The sequence below is a fragment of the Aulonocara sp. 'chitande type north' Nkhata Bay genome, linkage group LG7 (assembly GCF_057382095.1).
Source record: "Aulonocara sp. 'chitande type north' Nkhata Bay isolate Kocher_YH1m ecotype deep benthic linkage group LG7, A_spYH_male_GT1.1, whole genome shotgun sequence".
NCBI classification, from domain to species: Eukaryota; Metazoa; Chordata; class Actinopteri; order Cichliformes; family Cichlidae; genus Aulonocara; species Aulonocara sp. 'chitande type north' Nkhata Bay.
In genome coordinates this window covers 43,304,111-43,323,076 of record NC_141350.1, presented here as the reverse complement: position 1 = coordinate 43,323,076, position 18,966 = coordinate 43,304,111, and the positions used below count along the sequence as shown (strand labels likewise).

Genomic DNA, 18,966 nt, shown 5'->3' with positions numbered 1-18,966 from the left:
GAAGGCAGACAATTCATGAAGTGGCAGACTACATAAATTACTTCTTCACCCTTGTCATGGTTGGCTGTGTGGCAGGCAAGCAGAAGTGGTGGACCCAAAATTGCAGGACTCTTGGAGATGGGAATAAACTGAAAACGCAGCTTTATTGCTGGAGGAATGATTCACGAAATAAAACTTACAAAAACAAAACTCTAAACCGAGGTGCTGTAGGACAGGACATTACAAACACACAGCAAGTTGAGGGTACGATGCGACACTGACACAGAGAAACACAGGGCTTAAATACACAGATGGCAGTAATCAAGGGATGAGAGACAGGAGGGGGACACACCGGGGAGAAATCACAGCTGACGAGACAGGGGAAACGTAAACAGAGCACACTCACATACGACACAGACCTTCACAATAAAACAGGAAACTCAGACACATGGAACCAGACAAGACATTGAACTAAACAGACAGATTCACAAACAGACGGGGTGACACCATAGACAGACAGAGATACAGACGCAGACTCAGAGGCAGACCGAATATAACACGTAGAACTCAAACAATAATAATAATCATGATAATAAATTGGAAAATGATAATAATAAACTTAAAGCGCTGGGTCACCGACCCAGGACCATGACAACCCTTGTGCATTTCCTACAAGATTATTTGTAATCATCATTGCCATTTTTGATCTACACACCCACAACAAAACTTAAGCCATGAAGCGTTAACAGAGGTTTTCTAAATGAAGCCTAGTACTATAAGTATTCTTTTAGTGAAGCTGTAAAGCTCACTTTCTCACAACAGAAAAACTGTGCGCATTTGCAATTCTTAAATCCTAACATGCAGCCAATTTTCATGTCAGAAGGCTGAATAGTGCATGTAAATAACACCATTTTCTTCCATAAAACCACTGACTTATCATTTGAAAACATGATAAGATAAACCTAAAGTGTTCTCACATATTTAAAGATAAGTGTGTGAGAACACAATTGCATAAAGTACATGAGGCCATGTGATAAATTCAATATATAAGCTTGGCCCTTTATGTGATTGTCATTTACCAGTTTGCCCCTCTGTGAAATGAACTGTGGCACCTCTGCTTTAGCTCAAAGCACTTCTAAGGCTTCAAAGAGCCACTAGCATGGACGTACGCTGGTCTTATACGCTTGTCTTGTCTTTGCGCCGCTCATATGACCACAATGTTTCCTGTGCTGTCTTCTAATGTTGTTCATTGGCTATGGCTTGTTGTCTTCCCGCACTGCTGACCAAAAACCTTTTCATCATACAAGCTATAACACCTCTTTAACACAGTTGCCATGAAACAGTTTTGACTGTGGCTGTTTTGGTTTGTTTTTTCATTTTGACCTGCCTCTGACTGAGTGAACATCATTTGTTAAGGACAGTGGGAAACTGCAGGGAATTTGCCAGGGATAGGCAAATCAATGAGATCAAAACACGGAGATAACAGGAGTTGTGACACCCACAGTCACACAAAACACACATACTACTAAGAGAGGAAGTAGTCAGTTGTAGACAGATGCTTATGTCACTGAAAGAACGGGAGTATACATCCCCCCCCAGACATACATGCTCAATGCTCAGCCACACTCTTTGTCATTCACTATCAACACTCACTATCTCAGTGCCTTTCTCTCTGTGACAGAAACAGAAACTCGCACAGAGGCACTGAACAAACACTCTCCTTTATCCACCAGCCAGTCGTTGACCAGCTCTCTGCCTGGGAAAGTCTTCCTCAAGATGGTGAGTAAAACTTAAGACACTTAAATAATTAATCATCACATTTTAAATGATTGAAATACTCTAAGTGGGCACTGTGGGTTTAACAGAAGGAACTTGCTCTTGAAACTGCAGAATGGTTGTTATGTGTGTTATAGACGGCTTATCGTGACAGGATAGCATGAGCTTTTGTATCTTTTAGAAGTCAGCCATACTTGATTATTATTACAAACTGGTACATTTTAATTTGCTTGAGCGAGTTAATGTGTACACACTGACAAAAGCAGAGTTGTCATATTTGTATTCTGAGCAGTCAACATAAGCTTTCATTCATTTCAGTGATCGTTAAAGTTAAGTAAAGTAAAATGCTGAATTAAAACCACGTGTTTAAACTCGTTAAAAATAGTTTGATATTTAAAGCATTTTTGTCCCAATTTTCTTTTCACGTACTGTGTAAAAAATGAAAAGTTCAACCTCACAGTTGGGGTTGGTGGTTCTGGGTTTTGTGTCAGTTCGATTAAGCAAGGCACCTTTGCTCTGCACTTTTCATCACACTGTAAATAGAAATCGTGGTTCCTCTTCCTCTGTCGTTTCTCAGCTGGTCACTTTTCACAAGGCTTCTGTGAAAGAACAAACATTAAAAGAGAAAATGTGTTTGGAGTAACTGGTTTAGCATCCAAGACTCTGTGCTTATTATGTTATTTGTGCATTGACCCTGCACCATAACAATGGATTATTTACATATAATTATTTTCATAGCTAGAATTACATTAAACAGCTTTGCATTAAATTTATGGTTCAAACCTTTGAACCATCTCAGAGAAGTATATAGGTGCCACACAAACTATGGCAGCTTTGTGTTGAGCTGTAGTGCAATAAATGGCTATCCTATCAAGAGGTGTTTCTGGTATGTGACAAAATTTGCAGGTCCTTTACAAAATTGCAACTGCAGTGCACCCGTATCTCGAGAAGAAGCAACTGCAATAATCCTGTACATAACATATTGGGCAATTTATAGCTTACCGCGGTTAAAAAACAGAAGTATTATGAGGGAACTTTCCTCTTTTTCTTTCTACCGATTTAATATTCAACCGCATTTCAGGCTCAGCGTTAACATATTTAACGCTTGATGTTACTGGCACCACTGCAGTGAAGTTCCACCCACTGTCTCTCTCAGTTTACTGAGAGATTGGCTGTTAAAGAGCATATACTGACATTTCTCTCTTCAACACTGAAGCCATGTTGTTGACAGTGGATGTGCATTCATTGATAACAGTGAATGCACATTTCAGAATAAAATGTGTCCAAATGTATCAAATAAAACACCATCCACTTCTCCACTGCTGATTCAGTTCTTTAGACAGTGTAGCTTTTAAAGACTCGAAATTCCCTACATGGTCTGGTCCATGGTCACTGGTGGTGACTAAAGTCATCATCTTAAAGACTGAGACTGGTACTTTTTGTCACTCCCTTACTTTCCAGAGAGAGGGTCGCCAGAGTAGATAGATCCATGTACAGTACTGGGGCATTATGTCATCAGTAAAATATACTGGAAGTGTATTTCTCAGACGCTACAGTATGACATGTCTGGAAAGGCTGAAAGAAAAAGCTTCTTCTTTCTAAAAAGAGCAGAGCCGCACAACTTAGGTTACAAAGTTGCATCTGAAAAAATCACAAGACTCCTGGAACAGTGCCTTTTGGACAGATGAGACCAAAGAGCAAATGTTTGGCAATAATAATACACTGTACCATGCTTGGGGAAAACTAAACAGCATGTTGATACAAGCGGCTCACACTAGCTTTCAAGCTTATTGATAGATGATGCTGATGATTTGGGTTTGCTTTGCAGCCACAGGACATGTGCACCTTGCAGTCACTGAGTCAACCATGAAGTCCTCTGTATACCAAAGTGTTCTAGAATTAAATGTGCAGTTTCAGCTAAATCTTGGTTGAAATTGGGTCACGAAACAGATCAATGATGCCAAGCACAGCAGTAAACCACATATAATGACTAAAATAGAAAAAGAAAAAACACAAGGGACTGCAATGCTCTAGTCAGAGTCCAGACCTCAACCTCGCTGTGGTGGGACCTTAAGAGAGCTGTGCATCCAAAACCAATACAAATGCAAAAATGCCCACAAATTTCAATGAACAGAAGCAGTGTTTTAAAATTCCTCTATAACGTTGCAACGTAATACAGAAGAGAACTATTTTTAGTTATTGTTACTAAGGGTGTTTCTACAAGCTACTGAACCATGGGGTGATATTCCTTTTTCACAGGACTGTATGCTGATTATGAAACTCACTGAGCCATCATATGCAATATCACATTATTACAATGAGAAGTCAGCAAGAGAAATCAGCTTCCACTTCACTCTGTGTTTTTGTGTCTAAGTCTCAGCACATAAGTGCACGTTAACACTGTGTGCTAAGTGTTTCTGTTTATAGCGGTGCACATTTGCACTTTCCATTGCATTGTGTTCCCTTGCTTTTATTGCTCCATAGGAATAGCTGCAGCTGTGTGTCCTCATGCTCTTATCTCTACTTCCTGCTCAAGCCAGCTTCATTAGAATAGGTGTGGCTCCTAGTTGGTCACGAGCCAAATATATGACACTTTGTTAAACTGACGCTGGATGAAAGTGTGGTTAATAATGTACCTCAGGTTAGTAATGCAGCTTATTCCTGCCTCACACTTTTACATACTCACAGACCGACTGTTCCAGTTCACATATTTGAACTCCTCATTCATTCAAAGCCACTCTAAAAACACAGACCATCTAAATTATTTCCAGTGTAAACACCATTTTGCAGCTACCTTGAAACAGGTATATTACAAAGGTCCATGTAATAAATGCTTTTAAACTGGGGCCATTTGAAACTTGTGTTTATGACAGTGACAAACCAGGAAGTTGGTACAGAGTGTGGTTTGAGAGAAGGGTTTTTTTTTAGTCGGAAGTTTTTAGTTATTGTGTGTTTTTTAAATGATGAAACCTGGAGTGAAGACAATAACTGGGCAGTAGTTGATGTTAAGACTTCCACATTATTGTGTGGGATTGTAAGACAAGTATATTAAACATCTGAAGAAAAGAAAAATCACTCAATCCTTCGATTGATTATCTTTTCTTTTATTAATCTTAACCTATAGGATGCTTTTGTTGTACAGACATATGTAGCACATTTACTCTGACATCATGTGAGAGTAGGGATAACTCGCCAGTTTATCACAGGGCAACATAAGAGTGTACCTACAACAACTTTACAACCACCAGTTAGCCAAATATCCATGTCTTTAGACTGTGAAATGATGCTAGAGCACCTGGAGAAAACCTACACAGGCAGAACATGCACATACAAAGCCTGACCACAAGGGTCAGAACTCATACCAGGTATGAGTCAACAATACTAACCACTGCACCATGCTGCCAAATGCAACAGACTCAGAAACAGATGTGTTTTGAATGCTGGCAATTCTCAAGGTAAAATACTGTAAGACAGAAAATAGTCTCTTTTTTTCCAAATATTGCTTAAGAGTGCCAAACATAGAAAAATAATGACATGAGTCATCTGCAAAGTTCCTGTATTACACAATCCTGTAAATGCTGAGAATACTTATAGTCAAGGAACATAAAATCCCTTATTTTCATGACAGAGGATATTTTGTTATAAACATTAAATCTTTAACAGAGAGACACTAACAAACAGGGTCACTTTTGCAAATCCGTAGCTGCAATCAAGGTGCTGGCCTAACCACTACTACACTTTGAGATGTAGTGTCATTTGAACATGTTTGAACCACAAAGCCTGTGATTAACCTTTTGAGACAAAGCTCTGTGCATTAAGTTTCTATGTGTGCATAGAAAAAAATAGTGTGAGAGGGATCTTGGGTAAATTACTGGGGAGAAAAAAAGACCGTTTAATTGAGCAGTGAAAGAGAAACTGAAGAGAAAGCACAAATTCTACTGACTGGACAATGAAAGGAAATGAGAGGAAATGAAACTTTCTGTTCCTATTTGAACTTTCATGGCAGCTCAGTGTGAGCAACTCATTTTTTTAAATTCCCTTTTTGCTCTGTCTGGATTTTATTTTCTGCTGAAGCCATTTATGTTCTAGCAAGCACGGTCTTATTTTCCTTTAGCTTAGATTCTTCTTTAAGTAAACATCTGTTTGATCCTTACTGTGGTGTTGGATTCTTATTAACTCACTTTCTGAACCCCTTATGTCTTTTTTTCCCCTTCAGGACAATAAGTCAGATGTAAAGGCCATCATGGCTCGCTTCCAAGCAGGTGGGGGAAGCACTGACGAGACTTCCTCTGCGCCCCCTGGACGTATCAAACAACCCTTGCACCCGACCCTCTCCTCTGGCCCACCTATACAGAAGAAACCAGTCTTGGAAAGCCTCTCTGGCAGTGCAGTAAATACGGCTCCAAAACCAAGTTTCCTAAAAAACACAGTATCTACTAAAAGTGACACAGAGGTACAAGAGCCAAATAAAGCTAAAGCCTTGGCAAGCAGATTTGCCAACATCCAGGATGATAGCAACACGAACAGCAAACCCTTTACTGTTAATAAACAGCAGACACCCTTGAAATCACCCTTATCACAGGCTCCTGAAGTTAAAAGCCTGGCACAGAAGCCTCCATTCAACAAACCTCCTCTTACCTCCACCGTGTCTGAGTCCAAACCTGCCTTTCCTAAACCTTCACCAGCAATCAGCAACAAGCCCAGCTGGGTTAAAGACGAAAACAATGCAGCACCAAACAGCAGTCCTGCGCCACTTAAATTGCCTGGTGTGCAACAAAAACCGATTGGCGGCATTGTAAAATTACGGCAGCAAGCTGAGGAACAGGCAGGAGGGAACAAAGACAATGTGATCAAACCTTCATCGCTGGCCAACTCTTCTTCTAAGCCCACTTCAAACTTCAGGACTGCTCAGAATCTGTTCAACAAGGAGGAAAAGACTGAGCAGACAGAGAGTGGTGGGACCAGCAAACCTGGCCTTACAGCTACTAACTCCATTCCTCCTCCAAAACCTCCAGCCAGTAAGAAGCCCAGTTTTAAGAAGCCAGTCAAGCCCTCTCCTCTGGCCAGCGGTGGTGTTAATGGAAATGATTCATCAGGCCCAAAGCGTAACCCTCTCCCCAACAGCTTGGCTCTGGGTCCTCCTCCTGCTAAACCTAACCGACCTCCGAAAGTCAACCTGGAGAACATTAAAAGAGGCTCAGAGGCCTCTGACGAGGGTAAGTTGGATTTGTCCGTGTAACCGCAAAGCCACACTATCATTTTGGTCAGTGGCATGCTGACTTTTTGCCATACATACAGCCAAGAGGCGTAACAGTTTGGTTGGATGCTAAATTGTCTGCTGACACTAGCAATCTCGGATAGTACACTCTGGATCTGTACACTGCACAGACGCATATACTTGAAAAGTAGTACTATGCAGGGATAACATAAAAATAAAATACTATAATTTCGCTCAACCAAAACCGTTGCACAGGCAGGCTATTAATATAATTAACCACAAATAACCACAAAGCTGAGAGATTTTGTACTTGTTATAAATATGCCCCAAAAGACCCCAATGACACACAAGCTATAGATAAGTCCAGGTTATTGACTTGAATTAGCAACACTGAGACCAAATGATGTATCAAGACCCACCTTTAGTTGTGATATGTGGCCCAGCCCTGAGCTAAATGTCATGAGCCATGCTCGATATGGGTTATGGCAAGCATGTACATGATGTGACCCAAATGTTATAACACATCTGACATCTGGCCCATAATTGGTAGACCTGTGGCTGACATGTGGTGTTTGTACTCATCCTGAGTCAACTCCCAAAGAAAAGTAAAGAGATGGGCCACGTTTCAGCCAAAGGTCATTGCCTTTTGGATTGTGGCTTCATCTGGCTCAGGGTGTCAAAAGGAAGGAAGCCACGTAGAAGCCAAATATATATTTTGAGAAAACTTGGCCTGCTTCAATAGAGTGGTGGATCTGAACCAAGACCGTTTGTTGGCCTGTGTGTAAGGGTCTGATAAGGTTATTGAGGCAAGTTATAAACTAATGGAACGTAATGCAGGTCCAAATGACCAAAAGTCTTTTAATCTGACAGTGTAATCAAAAGAAGCACCACGAGCATGTAAAATGTTTGAGATGCTGTTTTTCACAAATATGAACACAAGTGTGCCTTGAAACTTTGGTTTGTTTAGGGTGTCGTGAGCATAAATTGACTGAATTACTGAGTTAGGCGGATAGCAGACAGGTTGCTGACATCCACCTGTATAGCAAGCCATGATAAAGTTGTCACATTCACAAGATTTTGAGGAAACTTATCCTCTGACCCCTGACCCCTGACCTTGAGGCCGAGGTCACTGAGATTTAAACAACTCCTAATAGTTTTAGTAGATACAATTGTATCAATTTGGCACTCCTATGTTGCTTTGTTCTCGAGTTATCACATTCAGAAACCTGCTGACAGCCTTCCATATTTGTAAAAGTTAAATGTAATCATCTACTGAATCATTCAATTCAGTTTCATTTATATGGTACCACTTATGGTGGCTGTGGCTCAGCAGGTCAAGCAGGTTTTCTACTAAGTTGAAGGTCAGTGGTTTGATCCCTCCTCCAGTCTGCATGACACAGGATCTTAGGGCAAGATACTAAACCTAAATGAAAAGCAGTCTGGTGTTTTCTACACAAGTATGCAGTGGAGGCGTGCTTTCACAGTTTAACGTTGTCCCAGACACGTGTGATCACACCTTCATGAAGCTAAAGTTAACCCAGCACGTTAGCTACTTCCTTTATTCAGAATCGAAGGAGAGTTCAGAATTTTACTTTAAAAAATATACATAGATGTAAATATATTTGTTGTTTATTTTAATTACCTGTTATCACCCATTACTGTAAGATGACAGCAGAAGTGTTGCAAGACTAGAATGTGTACTTTTCAATACAGAACAAGAAACCTTACTATTTGAAAGTAAATAAATACACTTGTACTAGAAAAAAAACTTATTTTATTTGATAGATGAACAGTTCGGTGTTTCTAGTTTAAAGAAATGCTGAATATCCAAAGAGTACACTAAGAAATACTAGAAAACAGCATTTAAACCCAAACTTAGGTCTTGGATTTGTTTTTTATTAATAAAAAATGGATGACCGCTGTGGTTGCTGACAAATCTTGATGAGATCATGTGTATCTCTATCAAAAGAGAACTCTAAAAAAATGCTTAACAAACTCACAAAATAGGCTTTTCAAAATGAGATGAAAATGAACATTTTATTGCTTTGCAGTATGGCCTAACGTACAAGAAAGTAGAAAATATGCTCTACATATGTGAGACAGGGAGTTCAGCTTCAGGCAGTAAACTTTTGCCAGCCAGCAGGGATGCACATGTGCGCCCCCCCACCCCCCCAGTCAGAAATACTTCAGCTTTTTGTTTGATTTTACATCCTTTGTTTTCAGTTTGGTCTCATGGGTGTTTGGTTCTCTAATCTCAATCTGTATACAACACATATGGCAAATTAAACACAGCAGAATTTGCAGGAAAACAAGCCCCAGCAACATTTTATGTAATGGACTCTCTATAGAAGCAGAGTCAGTCTCCCCACCCCCGTGAAAAGGGTTAAATGTGTAAGAGTTAATGTGGGGCACTCAAGAGCATGCAGCTCTCGTGACTGTCTAAAGAAGGTGTTCCTCTTATTTTATTGGTTGAAGTGCATTTCCTCTATATTGCCCGCAATGCTACTTTGGACAGGATCTGTTAACGCATTTCTGAAGTGTGAAATAGAAGTTGCTTCACAAGTCAGTGTGGTTTCAGTGACGTGGGCAGTGTTTGGCCAGCAGTTATTGAGCATACTTTAGCTTATAAGACCTAAAAGAAATACACAAAGTATGCTTGTGCATGAAATATTGCACTGCATAAGATACTCTGTGTATTTTCAGTGTGTTTACACAAATGCTGCAGTTCTTCCAAGCTTCACATAAGAGACTAAAGTGACACTAGGTTCCTCTATTTGCAAGTTCCCTGTCCAGTTTCTCTTTTCTACCCCCACTTCACTCGCCACTCTGACAGCCGAGTTTGTTTCACCACATGGGGAAGTAAGTTCCAGCAAGCCAGCGAGCCTTTTTAAAGACAGGCTCTGTCTATAGAAACATACGTGAATATATTCCAGTCAGAGGTCGGGTCGGCTGTCTTGGCTGGAATTCTAAAGGCCAAGAGAGCAATGTTCTGATCACAGTTTTGCAGTTTTGTGAGATTCATTCCACCAAACCACATTGCCTAGCGTCCACTAGTAATAACTCTGGATAATAACACTGTACTCTCACTTTCTTTCCTTTATTTCTTATGGCTTTTGTGATCCTATATTGATCTTGAGTAAAGTTATAAAGATTTACATAATTCGCATCGCCTACATTACTGGAGTTTGTTTTTAGGTGCATCATTCAAATTTAGTGGCCAAAGAAACACATTTACCGACATTACAGACACACCATTTTGAAGCACTTACTGTTAATTACTTCCTGGTTGTTGTGCATTACACATTATACACCTGAATACATTTCATGGCAAAAAAGACTCCATAAAGACGTAGCCATTTTCACTTTTACTTTCAGTACTCTCAAAACTCCGTGAGTCACATTTTAAAGTTCCTGGGACATTTTTTTATGTGGACAGTGAACGAAGATTGGTCATTGTTCTCGAAATCTTGTGACACAAGGGTTACTTAAGCAGGAAAAACACTCTAGGAGATTCAAATGCCTCGTTGCAGAAATTTTTTATATATTATTCTTGATCATAGTCAGAGTCCTATTAACACATACCGTCAACAGTCTCTGAAGATTATGTACAGAGGACCATCTTTGCGCCAGTTTCGATGTGTCTAGATGAGACTGATGTGACTCTTTGACATATATAATCATCACAGAAATTAGAGAGACCTATTTCAAAGAAAAATGGAAGTTTTTCACATTTAGAAACATAGATACCCATCTATTTATGTACACGTCTTGTGTGGTCATCAGAGATGGTGTCAGACAGTGTTGGTGAAATTCATTTGCATTGGTCTAAAAAGTGCTAAATTTACACTGGAAGCAAGTAAAGTACAGCAAAACCACCTAAAGAGTAATCGGCTAACACAGCGTCAACACTGCATGTTTCTGCTGCAGGTCCCAGTTTTAAGAAACCCATTGCTGCGAGCAACCATGTGGCCCAGAATCAAGCCCCACCACCTGCACTGCCAAATCTGCCCCCACGACATCCTGGAGCCATGTGAGTGACACATTAAACACACTTTTTCATTTTCCTGTTTGAACAGAAACACGGTGATAAATGTTGGACATGCTGTGTATTATCTGGATAATGCTACTCGAATTAATAACAGCTAAATCCTAACCTGCTGTTTAGGAACCAGCAAGAAGACACTTACGACGATGTCGATCACGTGACCAATTCTCCTCCGCCTCTACCACCATCTGCAGGTCCAGTAAAAGTCTCTAAGTCTCTAAAACTAGTGTTGCACAACTTTTTTTTAACATCACAGGAAAACAGAAGAAGCTGAACTTTGTGCTAGGAGACAGTGGTAATTTCTAAATACGTAAAATGCATTTTATTGGCATTGAAAATGTGTGGAGTTGTATGAAAGGAAGAAAAGAATATTTTTAGAACTCAAAATGTTATGGCTTCAACTATTCCTAAGTATAAAGTATACTATTTTAAATGCTTCATTTTGGAGTAATCCCAAAATATTTTTTTAATCCAGTGGATTCTAGTGCAACCTCACCATCACTGTTTACCTACCTTTACCTACATTAGTTAGCATAAGGATAAGATGCAGGGAGCAGAAGCAGTGAACATGAATACTTTACCGTACAAAGCAACAGACCCGCACAAGAGAGGTGAAGAAGAGAGTGCAGGCAGGGTGGAGCCGATGGAGACAAGTGATTTTTGACAGAAGGATAGCAGCTAGACTGAAAGAGAAAGTTTACAAGATGGTGAGGAAGATGCTAGGGATATGGTGAGATGGACCCAGATGATCTGCTGTGGCGACCCTTGAAGGCAGCAGCTGAAAGATGAAAAAGTTAGCATGAAGCTAAAGAGATTTAGTTTTCTAAATATTATGTATTTTCATATCATACTTAAAAAAAGACTAATTCTTAAAATGTTTTTGGTACAGTTGACAGTCAGCATTGAGCACGTTAAACTTCACAGTATGAACATGAATTCAGATAGTGATATCTGCTTCAAAAGGGTCTCATTGTAACGCTGCTTTATTGTTTCTCTTTTTGCAGCCCACCCAAGCCAGAGAGGAAAGGTGAGACATGCTGAATTACTTTCACTCATATAAATACAGATTGCCATGCAGGTGAAAGTGCAGAATAAACCACATCACCACCAGTGGTACCACAGAAGGAAACGGCAACAGAATAGTGACTAAATAACACGAGCCCTGGAAGTAATTATAAATGAACGTATGGGTAAAAAAACATGACTTTTGACAGATTGTAGGTCTGCTTCAAAGAGGCTTTTGTAGTCCAAGCAGAACTTCTGGAGGTTAAATATCTTTAACGAATTCAAATAATTAAGTTGAAAAGTTTATACTCTAAAATTAAACGTGTCTTAACTTGACTAAGGTTATAGCCTTATATATTTCTGTTGCTTTATGTCCTCTCCTCCCAGGAGGAAATTAATGACGACGATGATGATGATGGAGAGATGTATGAAGATCTTGATGAACGATGGTGAGAGATTGTCACACCTCCATTGGCTTATCCCACACCTCACTCGTGATGTCTAGGTTTTAAAGTGTGAAAGAATAACTGGCCTTTTTATACACAATGTTTGAGGACTGCGTATGAAATAAGTCTGCTTAGACCCAAAGTTCAAAATGTCTGCGGTAAATGTTCAGCTGTGTCCACGTCACACCTTATTAACACTACCATCTAGTGGTTGTTTTGCATCACTATGAGATGTTGTTGCTTTTCGGTCTGTGGCACTTTAACCGATTAAAACAAGGGAGCAGACAAACTTAGAGTAAATTAAATCTCCTTTCTAACTTCACTTTTTAAGGGACATCAGAAGTCTTGGAATATTTTGGGTAATGATATCAAATAAAGCTCTTGTTTTTATAGAACCTAAGAATATCTTACATAAACATAAAATATATACATTTATAAACCAGGTTTATTTTGACTAAATTGGTACAATCAATCCCTGTTACTCCCAGTGAGAATCTGAGCATCTTCAGCATTGATGTGTGGCTCATTAAACTATACATCGCTACCATCTTGTAATCTGTTCCCTTCAAGGCTTCCTGTTAGCTTTCTGTCACAAACTCCACCCAGTCTGAAAGCTCTTCTTCACCTTTCTTACCCAATAAAACTGAATCTTAAACCTATTTATCCATCCATCTATCAAAACTTTTGTTTTTAAATGCTTTGTACTTTTGGTGTTAAAGGGAAGCAGCGGAACAAAAGCAAGAGAAGAAGAAAGAGAAAGAGGACAAAGAGGAGAAAAAACGTCAGGAGGCTGAGAAGAAGGAGCAGAAGGAACGCGAGAAGAAGGAACAAGAGGCCCGGAAAAGATTCAAAGTGAGTGAACGTCTCAGGTAGAATCAATAAGACTGTCACACCTCAGTCATCAAAACCAAGTTATTTGTCATGTGCACATTTGAATTCATGTGCATGCGTGGTTGTATGTTAGTTGGTTGGTCCCCTGGAGGTCCTTCAGAAAGGAAAGGCATCCACAGATTGTCGAAGCAGCAAGACTGACCTTGGTCTGAAGCAGGGAGACCCCGTGGACATCATTCGAGTCCAGGGAAACCCCGAGGGTAAATGGTTGGGAAGAGCACAGGATGGATCCAGTAGGTTCACAATCTACCCCTCAATTTTCTCAGTTTCTCGTCACCTTCCACTCTAACTCTTTGCTGACAGGATAAATTGTCACTTGTATCAGCAAATACAGGATCAGCTATCTCTCTATGCACCATCTATGGTCTTTTTTTCCATTTTTAGTCAATATTTTAGCTTCAAAGCTGACTGTAGGAGCAACACTAACATCTCGTCAATGCTTCATTTTGCTCTCACAGTTGGCTACGTGAAGACGACTTCAGTAGAAATTGACTTTAACTCCTTGAAGAATCAAGGAGCCTCACTTCAGCAGGCGTACGAACCCGAAGTCTACGATGACATCGATGTAGTTGATAACAGGTACGGGATTGCAACTGTAAATGATGAGTCCTTAATGTGGCCCCAACACTTCTTCACAGACACAGACGTAGATAATACATTTGAAAATGCTAGTCAGTCAGGGTTATGAAACGCTAATGGCAACTCCAGTGTTACTGTCTTGCTGTTACCCCATGAAGCACTTCTCCAATTTACTGTGAAAAAACAAAGTTAGCCAAGTTGGCCTGCTTCTCATTTAATATCTCTCTTTTTTTTCTCTACAGCACTAAAAAAGGACCAGGAGGTACATTTTACAATACTGTGTTTCATTTTATTATTATATATTATTATATTAATAATATTGTTGCTCACACAATGAAATCTTGCTGATTACATCTCTTATGCCTTGTAGTTGTCCTACCACCTCTACCAGGAGGAGAAGAAGGAGAAATATATGATGATGTTGTCGATCCAAACTTAGAAGTCAGGTGAGAACTGGTTTTGTTATTTAAAAAAACGGGTAAATGCAAACGTAAAGACACTCTGGAAAGATTCAGAAAACATGACAGAAGAGCAGATCATTACATCCTTGGTTGGCTTTCCAGTCCCTTCGATCCCAGGTCTTCTTTGAAGCCCCGCAGCTTCCTGCGGATGTTTGACCGAAACAGACGCCCTGCCAGCTCTAAAGTGTAAAATACACTCAGTAGTAAGACTGACCACAGATCTACTGTCCACTGTTGTTAATCCTTAATCTTTCAGCCGTCACTCCTCTTTTATCAGTGACGCCGCATTTCAGTTTTGATTTCTCCCGACATCGGCATCAGAAAAAACACTTCACCTCTGTCTGAATAACACTGAAACGTCCTAATTTGCAGTTTAACTTCCGCAGTCTGAGAAGCTGGAGTCTAACGGTCACGTTTACATGTTTGTGTCTGATCACTGACTACCTGTGATTTTACTAATCTTTGGGAGTAATTTGCATGTGCGCGACTGCTGTACAACTCAATCAGAAAAATCAATGTATTAACAGCTAACACTGTCAAAAGCATGTTTTAACCAGAGTTGAATATGATTGTTAATCAGGGCTGCTTTAAGTCACATTAACACACTTTTAACTGATGATACTGTAGCAATATAAAGGATATAATATTTTTTAACTATCTTTTCCTCTGTTGTCCCAGAGTGCCTCCACCCAGCCAATTTACAGCAGATGGGAATTCAGGTATAACTCATTTGACTCATTTGACCACTTTACTGTCCATTTCAAAATAACACAACTTGGCACGGTTTCTCTAACATAACAAGACGTTAATGCACACATAAGTTTTTCTGGTACAGGTTGGTTTGTCTTTTAGGACCCAAAGGCTTATTGAGGCTAATCGGTTCTAAGATCGTTCAACTTTATATTGATACTATTGTGTCGTTGCCATTTCTGTCCCACTTTCTTGACTTTAACTTGTAGTATTTTTCCACTGTAACACTATAGTGATGGTCTGTGAGTTATACTTGTTATATTTACTCTTTTGTAACATTTATTATAATGTCTACGGTGTTCCTTTAAGAAAGGTTTGCAAACTAAAGCTTCATTCAGGCTTAGTGAAAACTATCCAATCCAATACTCACCGACCATTTCCTTGTGTTAACACAGATAAGCCGGGTCAAGCAATTGATGAGGAAATATATGATGACGTCGACTCTCAAAATGCACCTATCCCACCTCCCATCAGCAGGTAGATCAACCTCACAACAAAAGACTGTATTTAAGATCAACTCCAACCTGTTTAGATCCATGAACTGAAATGTCTTAATACAGCTGTTATTTCTTTCCAATTTCTGTTTGTTTTCCCATCAAGTATTCCACCTGGGAAAATCAAAACCAAAGTTGACGAAATGGACCCTAAGAAGCAGAAAAGGTTTGAGAAGGAGGAGAAGGAATTCAGGAAGAAGTTTAAGGTTTGTCACTCTAACATGTTTCAACCACACTTACAATATCTTTTATCTTATTTCGCATGTTTTTATATATACACACACATATATAGATATATAAATTTTAAATCTGTTTCAGTATGAAGGAGAAATACAGGTGCTGTACCAGGTGAATGTCATCCACAATCTTACAAATAAAAAATGGAGTGGCAAAGAGCTGCCAGTAAAAGCAGGAGAGGCCCTTGATGTGATTGCTAAAGCTGTGGATAACAAACTGATCTGTCGAAATGAAGACGGCAAGTGTGAGTATCTATTTACTCAATTATATTGATTAATTGATAGATATATTTAAGATCTCCATTTACCCAATTAACAAATCCTAGCACTATTTACCATTAAACCCTTAAAATGTGCATTTTACAGTTGGTTATGTCTCGACCAGCCACATTGCTATGGAGTAAGTACTACAGACATTCACACATTTATGCTAAGCTAGAAACTAAACAACATACTGGCAGTACTGATGTTTTTGTTTTTGTTTACAGCGATGGAGATATCTATGATGATATTGGAGACGGTACGTTCTGAATACATTGCTGTGCAGCTGAACTTTTAGGAGTATAACTGCTGACAGAGCAGTCTTTAAAAAGTGGATTTTATTTTAACCCTCCCACAAACCTCAGTACATTGAGGTTTGCAGGTATGGCTCTTTATGCACAGCTCTCTTGAGGTCCCACCACAGACTTTCTATATGGTTGAGTTCTGGAATTTGACAGTGTTTGACACACCCTCATATTTAACTCCACAATACTTTGGGAGTTCATGGTTGACTCAACGACTGCACAGTGCCCAGGTCCTCTGACTGCAAAACAAGTGCAGTACTATTAATGGTTAAGATGGTTGGTTAAGATTGTGTATTCCCTCCTCTTTCACAAAAGTGGGAAGGACCTGAGCAGCAGACACATGACTCAAAACACTGAGAAAAAGAAATTCATTCAACTTATCAATTGTAAACTATGTAAACGAAATCCATTTGTCATCATGTCGAATACTTTGCGGTGTCAGTGTATTAAAACAAAATAACCAAAACAGCTAAACCAAACAAATGTGAAACCAGTAGAAGAGTGTGAAACCAAAAAAGCTGTACTTCTGATTTGTGTGTTGAGTGTGGGTTAATATTAAAAAAATTATTTTATTTGTCTGGCTGTGGATACGACCCTCACAGGAAATACATTTTAACTATTGTTTTGCTTTCATTTCAGAGTGCATCTACGACAACGATTAATGAACATCCTGCACCAGCTTTTTTGTTTTATATTGCTTATTTGCATCTTTTGTTATTTATTATGTTTACTGTTGCTATACACTGGGAGTTGGTATAAAATGGCCATTTGGTGTCAATCTATTTTTTTTCTTTATATCATCGAAATTAGACAGAAAAAAATGTGTGGTTGGTGGCTCCAACTGCTGGAGCCAGGCTAGCCACATACAATCTCATACTTTAACCCCCACCCCCCAAAAAAGCTCTAAATCAAACTATGTGTCAAATATTTGTTCAAACAACAGTATTTTAATATATTTCTCTGTCTGTTTTCTTCATTTCTTCCTTGTTTGGGCTTTAATTTATGAATTTGCTTCAAAGATTTTGCAAAAATTTAAGAATATTTGCAGTATACAGCTAATAAAAAGATTGTACTTTTGTTGTCTTTTCGGCGGATGATGTACTGTTTGTATATTCCTTTCTATAAGGCCAATTCAAACATTTATCTTTGTCTAACTAAAGATTTAGACAAACGTAATTCTGTGCCAAAGTACTTTTCATGCACTGTATAGAAAGTTAAGAAGAACTTCCTGTTTTGTTTTGTTTTTTGATTTATTTGGATTTTTTTCTCAACACATTATATTTTGTCCTGTTGTTGCAATAAGACAATACCTGAGAAAGATAATAAAGACCCCAAATTAATATGCACTGCATCTTTCGATATGTACCTCTGAACTTAAATAATGTAAGTTTGGCTGGTTAATGGATGGTGGTGAGTCAACAAAGGATTGTTTATTTATTTGTTTTTTAGGAGAAGGGGATTAGTAGCCTCTAGTGGCAGCTATTAGAAACTACAGCGAATTCAAACTTCAATGAGACACAAATCACAAAAACAAATAAAAACCTGGCAGTACTGACACATGACTACGTACATAACACCTAAACCACGTGATTCAATTGAAACACTTACGAATGAAACACTAAATTGTGAACAATTTAAGTGTTTTCATTGTAAAACTCTTTAAAAACTTTAAAAACAAAGATGCTTTTATCATCAGAAATGTTAGTTTTACTCACGTATAATGCACTTTTGTTTATCAGATACTCTGGATTTTCCTGTTATTTCTGACTATCAGGCCTTCATTCTGAGCCAAGCTTACCACTGAATAACTGTTCATATGCTGAAGAAAGCACACTAATCTGACATATTTCTGTCCATGTCTGGATATATTGGTATATTGCTATGGTATGTTCTATATGGTATATTCTAAGATTCATAAATACTGACTTTTACAAATATTGCCCAAAACAAAAATAAAATGAACATTTAAATAAAGTAAATCCTAACTAAATAAAAACGTGTAAACTAAATGAAACTAAACAGAACTGAAATAAACACTAAAACGGACCAAATCAGTATCTCTTACACATTTTTGGAAACGTCCTCTGAAAATACATAATGCAAGTTCTAAGATTTATCAAACAAACACTGCCCCATTAATAAAAGGTTAGATATAAATAGAAGAAAAACTTGAATTAAACCGTGTTGTCTAACGAAATATTGTTTGCAACAGATATTCAACAAATAATTATTTATTTCTAACTTGTTAAAGCACTCTACCTTGTCCGTGTGGTAAGTTGGCACGACATTGCAGCTTTATATCTGTTGTGTTAGCCCACTGTTTGCATTGACGTATGATGATGATGATGATGATGATGATGATGATGATGATGATAATTATTATTATTATTATTATTATTATTATTATTATTATTATTATTATTATTATTATTATTATTTCATGTTCCGCTAAAAGTCCAATTTTGCACTGCTTCAAGGGAAAAAAAACTATTTCCGCTTCGACCGGAAGTCACATCCTAG

At 38.7% G+C, this 18,966-nt stretch overlaps 1 protein-coding gene across 2 annotated transcripts; it reads left to right on the top strand.

Moving 5' to 3' along the window:
- Positions 1-1,583: 1,583 nt before the first annotated feature.
- fyb1b (FYN binding protein 1 b) lies at positions 1,584-17,910 on the top strand. 2 transcript variants are annotated; one of them, XM_086300551.1, is made up of 19 exons: positions 1,584-1,758; positions 5,972-6,971; positions 10,901-11,003; positions 11,139-11,212; positions 12,023-12,045; positions 12,411-12,472; positions 13,189-13,321; positions 13,434-13,593; positions 13,819-13,939; positions 14,182-14,201; positions 14,310-14,385; positions 14,503-14,586; positions 15,079-15,119; positions 15,546-15,627; positions 15,751-15,850; positions 15,963-16,125; positions 16,247-16,280; positions 16,369-16,400; positions 17,086-17,910. In XM_086300551.1, exons 1-19 carry the CDS (start codon positions 1,585-1,587, stop codon positions 17,106-17,108), a joined length of 2,505 nt encoding a protein of 834 aa, XP_086156677.1. In that variant the 5' UTR covers position 1,584; the 3' UTR covers positions 17,109-17,910. The 2 variants fall into 2 exon arrangements, with proteins under 2 accessions (XP_086156677.1, XP_086156678.1); XM_086300552.1 differs by lacking the exon at positions 14,503-14,586 and having other exon boundaries at positions 17,086-17,908.
- The last annotated feature ends 1,056 nt before the right edge of the window (positions 17,911-18,966 follow it).